The 12,348-nt window shown below is 37.8% G+C and overlaps 1 protein-coding gene across 1 annotated transcript; it reads left to right on the top strand.

Moving 5' to 3' along the window:
* Window positions 1-693: 693 nt before the first annotated feature.
* Window positions 694-12,124, top strand: LOC107723585 (POU domain, class 2, transcription factor 2-like). Its single transcript, XM_016532290.1, has 13 exons — window positions 694-748; window positions 5,382-5,470; window positions 5,614-5,667; window positions 5,960-6,070; window positions 6,253-6,501; window positions 6,746-6,851; window positions 7,974-8,065; window positions 8,947-9,075; window positions 9,166-9,307; window positions 9,809-9,957; window positions 11,207-11,398; window positions 11,833-11,881; window positions 11,982-12,124. Exons 1-13 carry the CDS (start codon window positions 694-696, stop codon window positions 12,122-12,124), a joined length of 1,560 nt encoding a protein of 519 aa, XP_016387776.1.
* The last annotated feature ends 224 nt before the right edge of the window (window positions 12,125-12,348 follow it).

Genomic DNA, 12,348 nt, shown 5'->3' with positions numbered 1-12,348 from the left:
TGTTGATATACAGTAGAGATACAGCGTGAAATGGGTGTGCAAGAGACGGAGAGTCACCGCAGGACTCGTGAGCTACTCTTTCCAGCAACCCCAGCACTTTCCAGCGGCACAACTCTCCCCCTCTTTTTACCTCTATCACACCATCTGCTTATTCTTTCATCTCTCGCTCCTCTCTGCTGCCTTCCCACTCTCAACCTCTTTCATCCTCTCTCTCTTCACCTGACCCCACTCTTCAGCCCACCGATCGACAGCGCTTCACTTCCTCCTTCGCACGCTCACCATCCTGCTTGTCTTCCTCAGCATTTCCTCCTCCAGATGCGACCGACGCATGAATTCGCTCAATGAAACGACCTGTAACACACTTACGAGTGTAAAATGCAGTCAGCGTTGCATTCTTGTAAATGTGGCATGTCTGCCCTGACCCGCTCCTTTCTTGCTCTCTCGGGGTCAGGAAGTCGGCAAGAGGAGGCGGAGGTGTGGGTGAGTATAGCGTAGAGAGGAGGTGACGGAGGGAGGAGAGAAGGAGGAGTGGAGAGTTCACCCCCACACTTGTTATCAGTTTGTTCCTCCTTGGCCGCACACTGACAGAGTCAAAGAGACGCGGAGAGAGTGAGACAGAGAAAGAGTAAGAGTGTATTCATGTGTGTGAGAGGAAGAGGACTTCACTGAACGACTGCACACATATTCATCAACATGACAAAGACCGGTCCTGTTGTATCCATGGATTACTCCCATATGTGGTTGCCAGGTATGTGTCTGGAGTATCAGGGTGGTTGCCAGGTTGGTCTCTTCTGAGTTTTATTGATGGATTCATTAGAAATGCAGGGACATCCGAGGTCATCAGACCAAGAAGGTTAGTGTAGAGAAACTGAAAGAAAGAGCTATGCAAAGTTACACAAAGGCAGAAATTCCAAAATATGCTTTGTGAATTTCGGGGTGTCTATTTTCTCTAGAAATAGAAGGATTTATGTTATGGTGCTTTGCAAAAGGATTCACAAATTTTCTGAGTTTTTCCCCCCAAAACTGAAAATGTAAATTATTTTGTATAAATTATTTTAATGCTTTTTTAATTAAATAAAAATATTTACATTTATTCCCCCCCCCAAAAAAATATTATAAATAATTATTACATATTCTAAATGTTTTATTTGTTTAACTATATTTTGGAGCCGTTGTGCATGTTTTTTCTAAGTATGTTCCCAGATTTATGCTGTTCATGTAGTCAGGTGATGTTTGTACACTGCAGTTTTTACATTTATATTTATTCATTTAGCAGATGCTTTTATCCAAAGCGTCTTACAAATGAGGAATATGACAAGCGATTCATCTTATGCCACCAAATTTGGGGGTTAAAATCTGGGCCAGACTTTCACCTTCATGTTCTCATAGTTTAAGATCATTGTCCTGCTGAAGTTCAGCAGACAGAAAGATATATTCTTGTAGTATTTCCTTGCGTTTTGCAGCATCTATTTTTCCATGTACTTTGATAAGATGCCCAGGCTCTGCCGATGAAAAGCAAATCCACAGCATGATGCTTCCAACACCTTCTTCACTGTGAAGCTGTTGGTTTTTGAAGTGTGGCCAGTGTTAAATTTGCACAATATATAGACATTTTCACAGGTTTTGGCCACAAATTGGCCACACTTTTTTACTCATATTAGCAATATAACGTTTTTTGGCAGAGCAAGTTTTTTTTTTTTTTTGGGAGTAATGGCTTAATTCTTGCATTCTCACCTACTGACCTCTGTGGCTTTTCTCACAAGACTCTTGCTGCCACAGTGAGGATGTGAGATTTAGGGGGCATTTTTTCTTGGCAATCTCATGTTCCCATTTGTAATTTAGGAAAATGTGAGAACTCTTCAATTATCTGTTTTTTAACTTTTTTGCATGAACTGGTGGTCTTGTGATTTCTGTTTTGAAATCCTCAGAATAATTAAAAATTTCTCTGCATTAATTTCAAAGGCACAATCATTAATTACAGTATTTTAAAACTAAAAACCAAAAGCTGTGTTTTTCTCTTCCTAAATTCAGAGAGCTCAGCTTATCTGACTTTTAAGTGGTTAACAACAACGTCAGTTTGTGGTATTATGTGCAAAAAATCTTCTGGTTAATACACTACCGTTGTGTATGTCTACATTTTTTGCTGGTTCATCAGGCAACTAAGCAATTTTTAGTCTTGAGGAGGTTATGAAATTACATTTATTGACTGGAAGTGTATAAGGGACCCTCTGGGAAACCCAGTGTGAAGTTCTTCATGGGGTTTCCCCTTCCCCAGCTCCCAACTGCAACTCTGTCAGACAGATCACAGTACAGGAACTCTTGCCTTTAATAATGAACATTAGTATGTGTATAGTGCACTCTGTTAGTATAGTGTGTGTTTGCTATGCGAAGGAGTAAGAATGCTTCCTTGCGGAGTGTTGCCTTCACTTACTGTGAAGATTCTAGCAGGTAGAAACCAGCTATAATGCTCCTAAAGACAACTTGCATTATCATAACTGACATTATCTGACCTTTCAAACATTGTAAAATGGGAGAGAGGTTAGTAATCGGAAGGGATGTTGCCGGTTGAAAATCGATACAAATATGTGACGATTCAAATCGGTTGAGATATTAAACGAATCGCGATACAGTTGGGGGTAGGAGTTTATATGAATGTATCTTTAAGGGGAAACGATTGTATTTAGAACAGTTAAGATGATATTTTCTTTTCATCTTCATGAAAAAAGCACAGGCAAAGCTTTAGTTTGTTTTTATATGAAGATATTTCTTTTATTTGTGTTATTTATTTATTTGATTTGGGTTTGTTTTAAAATTTCATATTTCAATTTCACAAAGAAATGTTCAGCATTTTGTCCAAGCAATAATAAAAGGACATCTTTTCATTTATAATTTGTCTTAAATCGCATCGTGAGACGTGAGTAGAGTGAATCATTATATCACTAGTTATCGGCAGTCAGAAAAATAAGTCTATTGGAACCCAGACACCTTTAGATTATGAATACGCGGTTAAATACAAACTAATTGAGCTGAGCAAATTGAGAGGTTAATTCATGCTGTGATGGAGATTGAGGTCTGAGATTGCCCTGATTCTTGTTAAAAGAAAGCTCTTCATCTTTACATGTGGCATCAAAAAGTAAAAATATGTGACTGGTGACTGAAAATGAGCCTCTGCTAGATAACAGGCACATTCAGGGATCCTGAAGATCAATAAAGACTCAACAGTAGTATAACGTGGTGGTAGAAGGACAGAAATCATGGGTTCAGCTCAGAGGAAAAATGTATTTGCTAAATGTAAGCCACTTATAAAAGAGGATGCATGGAACTGCCAAATGGAAAATAAGGCAAAATTAGTGAATATGAGGTTAACATAGAAATAAGAGACGAAACATGTATTGCTGAAGGTGTGCAGAAAGTCTCTTTCTCCCTCTGAAATGTGGAGTATTATTATTGTCAATTAATATTGCATTACAATAATTTAGCTTGGAAATCATTTCCAGTATGTGCAGGCGGTGTAAGCATATTTATTTCAGATTTTAAAAAAAAGAATAGAGATCTTTGTAATACAGAAGTTATGAAATAGAGAAGTTCAAAATAAATAAGAAACAGAACTGTGTGTCAGCTACTGTATAAGGACTTTATGTTATATAGCAGCACTTACATTTAAGCATGTGCGCATGTGTGTGTGTGCATGTGAATGTGTGTATTAATAATAGCTGGCCCGAAGGGTTTGGTTTAACACTTTGTGTATGCCCCAGCCTGAGGGGAAACAAAGAGGGAAGTGAGACATTAACACCAAAACCATCAGGCACTCTTTCATATTAACTTCATATGAATGATGAACTGCACATTCACTTCATATAAAACAAACCTAATATTCTAGATTTGATAATGCGAAACTGTGGTGGATGTATATCAAATGAGTTATCATAGACTGCAAGGTGTCAGATAGGTTTGTGATGATCCACATAAAATAAACCCTGATTAAAAACAAATTTTTGCTTCAAATCAACGATGCTTCTCTGAAGACCTCCAGTCAGCTTATTTTATTCAGATGAATTATGATACCATACTCAAAATAGCCAGAACTTGTGTGTGACACAATCTGAAAATATTCTCAAACTTTCAGCCTGAGCTATCAGAGCACAATTTTACCAGCAGGCTATTCTGTGGAAACCCTCATAGATATAGCCTGTTTGCTGACAGGCCTCGAGAGGGGCTTTCCTCCCTTTTTACTTCCTTTCCCCAATCACTGTCAGTGGACCCTGGATTTGATTGTCTGAGGAAGTCGGCAATTCTTCAGCTTTTTGGTGGCTTTTACAGAGTGACTCAACTGATACTAGTGAAGCTGGTTTCCTGTGTAACTTTCTCTGGGATTATTACAGTCACGTTTTAAAAAAAAAAAGTTGTACTGCCCCCTGGAGGAGGCAGATATTAATTATCAGTATCTGGTAAGACCTTATTGTTTCATGCAAGTTTTTGATGAAAGGAATGGTGAATAAATGATAAATGAAGGATGAAGTGTGAGTGTTGAGGGGGAGATAGATAGAGAGGATCAGATGAGATAGTGGTATATGCAGGTGGGTGATATTATTAGTCAGTCGTTGGCTTTATTTGCATTTTTCACAAAAGGGAAGTGAGTGTGTTTCTCTCTCTCGCTCTCTCTCTGTGTGTGTGTGTGTGTGTTTATGCTTGTCTGTTTGAGAGCTTTTTTGGCTACAGAAATTATAAAGCTGATGCTGCTTAATGCTCCTTTGTATTGTAAAAAGTGCCATACAAATAAACTAAACTGGCTTGAATTTGTCAGAAATATACACACGTTTAGTTGTGTGTTCTGACTTTTATGTAGAATATATTTATGTGTATCTACATAACTGAGTGTAGACCAGAACATAAATCTCTTTTCTAAAAAAAATGTTTTTAGGATTCTTAAAAGATACAACATATTTCACACACGTTTATTTTGCACGCTCTGTTTCTCTCCGCTGAGGGACTGGGACAGTCCCATGGGCTCGGTTTCAGTTACAGTTAAATTTGAAGTGACACGTCTGTGGTGACGAAATCATTATTAGTTGTTTGTTGGATTAAGCACGTCTCCACTTGTGTGAGAATGGAGGAATCTAGACCTCTACATTTTCTTTAGCATCAAAATGTGTGCATTTGTGTGTCCTTTTCATTCAAAATATATCATATTTGTGTTTGTTACACTTCCATTCTTCATCATCATTATCCTCATCAAAACTATTTAATAATATTAATATATATATACTGTGGAATGGGATTGGACCGTTGAACATGGCTCTTGATATTTTAAAGTATTCTAAATGCATCAGCATGTAGCAAAAGTTGATGACTGACCTCATATCCCTCTCTCTTTTTCACAGATATCAGAATGTCAAAGCCAACTGAGGTTGAGAATCCAGCGGCAGACTCTCCGATGGAGAGCACTGGTATAAAGCTACATTATATTTTTGTATGTCTGCAACAAGGCTCAATAAAAAGGAATTTCCAGCTCTTATATTTACTTGACATGATAACATTTGCACTAGCCCTATAACAAATATGATAAAAGAATTTTTTTGCTGCATATTTGTAATAATATAATAAAATGTTCAGCCAATGAAAATCAACCCTTTCTCTCTTTCTCCCACACTGAGCAGCAGCACCAAGGTGAGTGAATGTGTGTAAATGCATGTGAATGTTTGTGTCCTGTATTACTGAGTGATTTACATACAGATCTGCTCAATTTCTTGTTTGTGACCAATCAAAAATTTGTTTGGAAGACAATTTGATTAAACGTTAGTCTTTTACAGTTTACAGATTAGAGTTTTTCCACCTCATGAGCTGCTAGTATTTTATTAACCTCACTTTATCACCCTCGATCATTTCAATACCCCCACTCACTGTCTCTTTTAGTAACACGTGAATTCATCATCAACATTTCTCTGTCACTATGTCTCAGACTAAGGTGGAGGATTGTGGTGAGATGTCACCTGCTGCTATACAAACTACACCTGCTCAGACAGCCCTTCCCCACACACAGCTGATGCTAACAGGTGGTCAGCTCGCAGGGGTAAGACAAACACGCCAGTACATGCACACGCACTTACTCTTTATATATATATATATATGTGTGTGTGTGTGTGTGTGGGTTCCTATGTGCGCTTGCTTGCTTTAGATGTGCTTTCTTTCATCCACTTTTCTAACTCTTATTTTCACCACACTTTCCTTCTCTGCCGCTCTTTCTCTCTCTAGTTGACTGCACTTTTGCCAGCACAGCAGCAGCTGCTCTTACAGCAGGCACAGCTCCTCGCTGCAGCTGTGCAGCAGTCGCATGCGGCCCACGCGGCCAATCAACAGCAAGCCCAGCAGCAGGCCAGTCAGCAGGCAGCGCAGCCGCAGTCGCAGGGCCAATCGCAGAGCACACAGGAACAAACCGCCGCCCCTGTCCCGCCTCCTCCTCACCAGCTTCCTCTTTCTCAGCCAATCCAGCTCACTGCGCAGGTACAGCCAATCAGCGTTGAGCAGCACACCTTAAATGAGGTGATACTAGGGACAAATTCACTGAACAGCCAATTTTGAGACTCAAAGGCCTGCACCTTATTCGCTTCTTCTTGGTGAATTCCCTCCGCAGGCCTTTAATGTCACAGTTAATAATGTTCCCGAATCAGTCCTTTTGCTCTTTCAGTCATTCATCAGAGTGAAACCATCACATCCTTTCAGCATCTGTTTCTTTTCTCTCTTTCAGGACATTCAGCAGTTGCTGCAGCTGCAGCAGTTAGTCCTCGTTCCAGGACACACTCTGCCTTCACCCGCACAGTTTCTTTTACCACAAACACAGCAAGGGCAGCAAGGTAGCTTATTTACTATTAGTTTTAGTGATGGGAAGATCAGATCATTTTACTCTCTCATTGGATCATGTTCATCAAAGTGATCTAATCTTTATTCAAGTAATTTTGTTCATTTTAGTTGTGTTAAAAATTATATTTTTACAATATTGATGTTTAATATGAATTAAACAATTAAACATTAAAGGAACACTCCACTATTTTTGAAAATAGGCTCATTTTCCAACTCCCCTAGAGTTAAATATATATATATATATATATATATATATACTGTATATATATATTATTTGCAACAAAGATTTCCTCAAAAAAAGCAACATTAATTTTTATGTTGTGCTAACAATTGTTTTCATAAAATTTGGAAAAAATAAATCAATAATAAAGAATAAACAAAAGTAAATTTAACAATAAAAATTTATATAAATAAATAACATGCCTTTTGCTATAATTAAGCTAAATTATACTAAAACAAAAAAAACTAACTATACTATCTTAACTAAAACCTTACTTACATTTACTAAATTATCATAAATGTTGTCTTCTCTCATTGTGTTTCTCAGACTCAGAAAGAAATGGCTCGGATTCAAATAATCAGGTAAGTGACAGCCAGGTACCAGTAAATTTTCATCTGAGCTAGGAACTATACTCTCATTCCGGCGTAATAATCAAGGAACTTTGCTGCCGTACCTGAAAATAGGCTTATTGGAAGTTACCTAGCCGGGGACTATTTTCAGGCGCTGCGTAATATCATTGCGCCTGCTGCACCCATGGTACTGCAGCAAAGTTCCTTGATTCCTCGATGTAACTACAGAAGAGTCAAGTCTTAAATAGGAAAAATATAGAAACTCTTTGGTCATTTTTGAGTGAGATGCTAACGGTCTAATCAGATTCAATGATCTATGCTAAGCTGCAGCTAAAAGTGCTACCGCCAGACCCGGAGATCGGCTGAATGGATTCGAAAACGGTAAAACTCAACTGTTTAACTCTAGGGGAGTTGGAAAATGAGCCTATTTTCAAAAATAGTGGAGTGTTCCTTTAAGTGTTGTTGCATGTCAGTTGTCATGATCCTATAAATCTGATTCGATTTAATTGTAATAAATAAAATCTTAATGGTTGTGTATGTTTCAGGGCTGCTATCAATGCCAAATCTAATTCCACTACCTCAGCAAAACCAAGGAAGCCTGCTGGCCGCTCCACCCAGACTTAGTCTTCAAGCACAGGTACAAACGTCTGATGGAAGATCATATATTTGTGAGTTTTCTGTTCCCCAACAGGGGTAAACATATGCCAGAGGTTACTTAAACAGATTCCAAGGGGTACTTGGAAAGATATTTATTTGTTAAATGTAGAAAACTCTATAAAGAAAAAAAATCATACAACAGAATAAAATAACTGAATAATTAACTGTAAAAACTGTGATGACTGTCATTACTTTTCAGTTTTTTCAGTTCCCTATTTAAAAAGGGAAACACAATAATATGTTTGAACTTTGTAATTTTGTGTGCATGACAGCTGTAGTAAAATATACACTACCGTTCAAAAGATTGGGGGTAATTTTTTTATTTTTTTTTATTCAGCAAAAACACAATACATTAATCAAAAGTGACAGTTGCTGTTCTTTTGAACTTTCTAGTCTTCAAAAAACCCTGAAAAAGTATCATGATTTCAACAAAAAAATTACGTGGAAGTATTAATAAGTATTAATATTAACTGTTTTCAACAACGATTATAATGTTAACAATGTTTCTTGAGCACCAAATCAGCATATTAGAATGATTCTGAAAGATCATGTGACACTGAAGACTGGCGTAATGATGCAGAAAATTCAGCTTTGATGTCACAGGAATAATTTGAAAACGTATGAAGACAGAAAACTGTTTTAAATTGTAAAAATATTTCACAATAATACTGTTGTTGCTGTTGTTGAATTTTGATCAAATAAATGCAGTTGTAGTCAAAAACAACAAAGGTCTTACCAACCCCAAAATTGTTAACGGTAATGTATGTGCACAATTCTGCATTCTCTGCTATTCTCCTCCCATCACATTTACACCTGACACTCATGTTCGAGTCTTGTATGGGTGTGTCTGGTTTGTGGCAGAGGGAGAAGGTTGCAGAGAGCAGCGTGAACACAGTGACCTCTCATCCTGAGGAGCCCAGTGATCTGGAGGAACTGGAGCAATTTGCCCGCACATTCAAACAGAGAAGGATCAAATTGGGCTTCACACAGGTACACACACACACACACACACACACTCGCACACTCAGAAGATTTGTATTTCCCTGTATAGTAATGTTTGGTCTCTGTTTCCTTCTACAGGGTGATGTGGGATTGGCCATGGGGAAGCTCTATGGGAATGATTTCAGTCAGACCACGATCTCTCGCTTTGAGGCGCTTAATCTCAGCTTCAAGAACATGTGCAAACTCAAACCTCTGTTGGAGAAGTGGCTGACTGACGCAGGTAACCATCACAAACAGCTGCATTAGATTACAGCTGCCGATCAAACCTAGTGCTTAAAGGGATATTCCACCCAATTCTGAAAATCTTCATTTTGTTCCAAACCTGCATGACTTTCTTTCTTCACAAGATATTTAGAAGAATGTTGGCAACCAAACAGTTTCAATTCCTATTGACTTCAATTGTTTTTTTTGTTTTTGTTCATACAGTGGAAGCCAACATTCTTCAAAATATCTTCCTTTATATTCCACAGAAGAAAGAAAGTCATACAGGTTTGGAATAGAGCGTGAATAAATGATGACAGAATTTTCATTTTTGGGTGAACTATCCCTTTAAGTTCCTTTCAATCTCAAAAACATGTTCTGTCTTAAACTACAGTTTGAGTGGCATTTAAGCCACATCATTAAAAAAATAAAATGTAAAAAATGGTTATGCCATATATAAAACATTTTGTGACTGAATTAACAGTAAAAAAAAAAAAAAATTTTTTTATGGTTTACTTAGAAACAATGTCGATGGACAGCACCTTGCCAAGTCCCAGTGCTCTTTCCTCTCCTTCCCTGGGGTTTGAGGCCCTGCTTGGCCGCCGTAGGAAGAAACGCACCAGCATTGAGACCAACGTCCGCATCGCCTTGGAACACAGCTTCATCACGGTCAGAACACATGATTTCAAATTCCTTGCACAATATACACTACCAGCTAAAAGTTTGGGGTTGTTTTTTTTTGTTTTTGTTTTTTTTGCACTTTATTTATTAATTTTTCAAACATGTTTAAACCAAAAAAAGTTCAAACAATTACATTTATTTTCTTTCCCCACCCGGTTCCACAACCCTGAATTAACAGAAAATGGAAAAATAATAAATAAATAACCAAACGACCAATTAATAATTATATGAATAAATAATATTAACAGAGTGCTTACTATACAAAATAGCAGGATACATTTCAATATTTTTTTATCAAGCAGATATATCAAAGTCAATTTTTGTTAATTAAACAAGTAAATAAGAGTTCACAATTAAAAAAAAACTAAATTTCACTCAAATGGTCTTTCTGTGTAGATATACAAGCAAGCATGACATAACCAAGTATATTAAGGCCAGATGGCCTTTCTAAAACTTAAGTCCTATTAATTAGTTAGAAGGTAGGTCTCCAAATTTTATAACATTTTTGAATGGATCCCTTTTTGACATATTTTATTCTTTCTAGTTTTAAGTATAATATTAAATCACAAATCCACACTGAAGTTTTTGGTGGTTTATTTATATTTCCATTCCAACAATATTCTCCTTCTTGCAAAAACATTTTTCATATTGTTAGTCAAAGGTATTCCATGTTCTGGTACTCCAAAGATAGCAATTTCAACACAGGGTGTTATATTCAAGTTAAAGGCTTCATTTAGTGTTTTCATTACAAGTATCCAGTAGTTTTCCAGCTTTTGGCAGGACCAAAACTTATGAATAAGTGGGTTGGTAGGTTTTTATTTATTTATTTATTTTTCAAAATAAGTCTCTTATGCTCACCAAGGCTGCATTTGTTTTTAAATACAGTAGAAACAGTAATATTATTAAATGTTATTACAATATAAGACAACAATTTTTTATTTTTACATTTTTACATACATTTATTCATGTGATAGTAAAAAGATGAATTTTTGATTGACAGAAAGTTAAAAAGAACAGCATTTATTTGGAATAGAAATTTATTGTAACATTTCAAATGTCTTTTTACTGTCACTTTTTGACTTTCAGTTTAATGCATCCTTGCTGAATAAAAGTGCTGTTCTGTTCTGCTCTGTTAAGTTCTGACCCTAAACCTTTGAGTGGTAGTAACTAAATGCTTCCAAAATGAATGTCCTCTAATAATCCCATGCTAAACCTCGGTTGTGTTTTCTGCATTCAGAACCAGAAGCCTACCTCAGAGGAGATCCTACTCATCGCCGAGAAGCTCAGCATGCAGAAGGAGGTGATCCGTGTCTGGTTCTGCAACCGCCGACAGAAAGAGAAACGTATTAACCCCTCCAGTGCCACCCCTCCCTTGCCCAGCCAACCCCAGCCCACCTTGCACAAACCCCTCTGCTACAGCCCGCACATGGTACGACCCGGCTTGCTCCCTTGGCCCATACCCCGTCTCCAACCACCCTGTGCCACAACACTACTAGGTTCTCCTGCATGAGCAGATGATAATAATAATTCCCATAATGGTGCATATATTTCACCCACCCTGCATTGCTTTGCATTTTAATGTGTAATAATTCATACCTTCATAGCCAGTTTACACAACTAATTCACTGTCATTGTCATAATACTTTAGGAGGATTCAGCCTGTTACTAATGCATGTTTTCACTTTGAAACTCAGTATTTTGCTATATAACTGAGGTTTTGTAGTTGAGTGACTTAAATTCACAAACAGAGCACAAGCCTTCCAGTATTTGACACCAGCCTCTTTCCTTTTTCACCCTCTGTTACTCTCTGTCCATCATGTTTCCCTTTTGACCTGTGACATCATATCTGCGTCTTCCTTACAGATGCCGAGTCAGGGACCATCGCAGACAGTGAGCAGTCTCGGTATAGCAGGTAGGGTGCACAAGTGGACGTCTGCTGATCAGACATATAATTAAATTATATTTATACATATATATATATGATGGATGCTCTAACTCTTTCCCACCGTCAGTGACCACTATGTCACCAGTTTGCCCTTTGACCCCAAGTGGCCTCTCCTTAAGCTCTGCACCATCTCCTGTAACCCCGCCTCCCCGCAGTGATGCCAGCCCCGCCCCTCCAATTCACAGTACACTAAGTCTGAACACAGGGTGAGTTAATTTCTCTCTCCCACATACATACACACACACACACACATCCACTCAGCACATATTCATCACCTTTTACTCCCTGTGGCTCAGCAAATGTAGGTAACTGCAGTGTTTGTGTGTGTGTAAATGTATTTTTGTGTGTGTGGTTTTGTCATCCGCAGTTCATGGCATAAAAAGAATGGTGATGTTTCTAACTACATCACTGACTTTGCTGCATGTTTGAGGTGA

The sequence above is a fragment of the Sinocyclocheilus rhinocerous genome, unplaced genomic scaffold (assembly GCF_001515625.1).
Source record: "Sinocyclocheilus rhinocerous isolate Xijiao unplaced genomic scaffold, SAMN03320098_v1.1 scaffold241, whole genome shotgun sequence".
Classification (NCBI taxonomy): Eukaryota; Metazoa; Chordata; class Actinopteri; order Cypriniformes; family Cyprinidae; genus Sinocyclocheilus; species Sinocyclocheilus rhinocerous.
The sequence above is the reverse complement of the archived record's forward strand: the minus strand, read 5'-3'. Positions and strand labels throughout refer to the sequence as shown.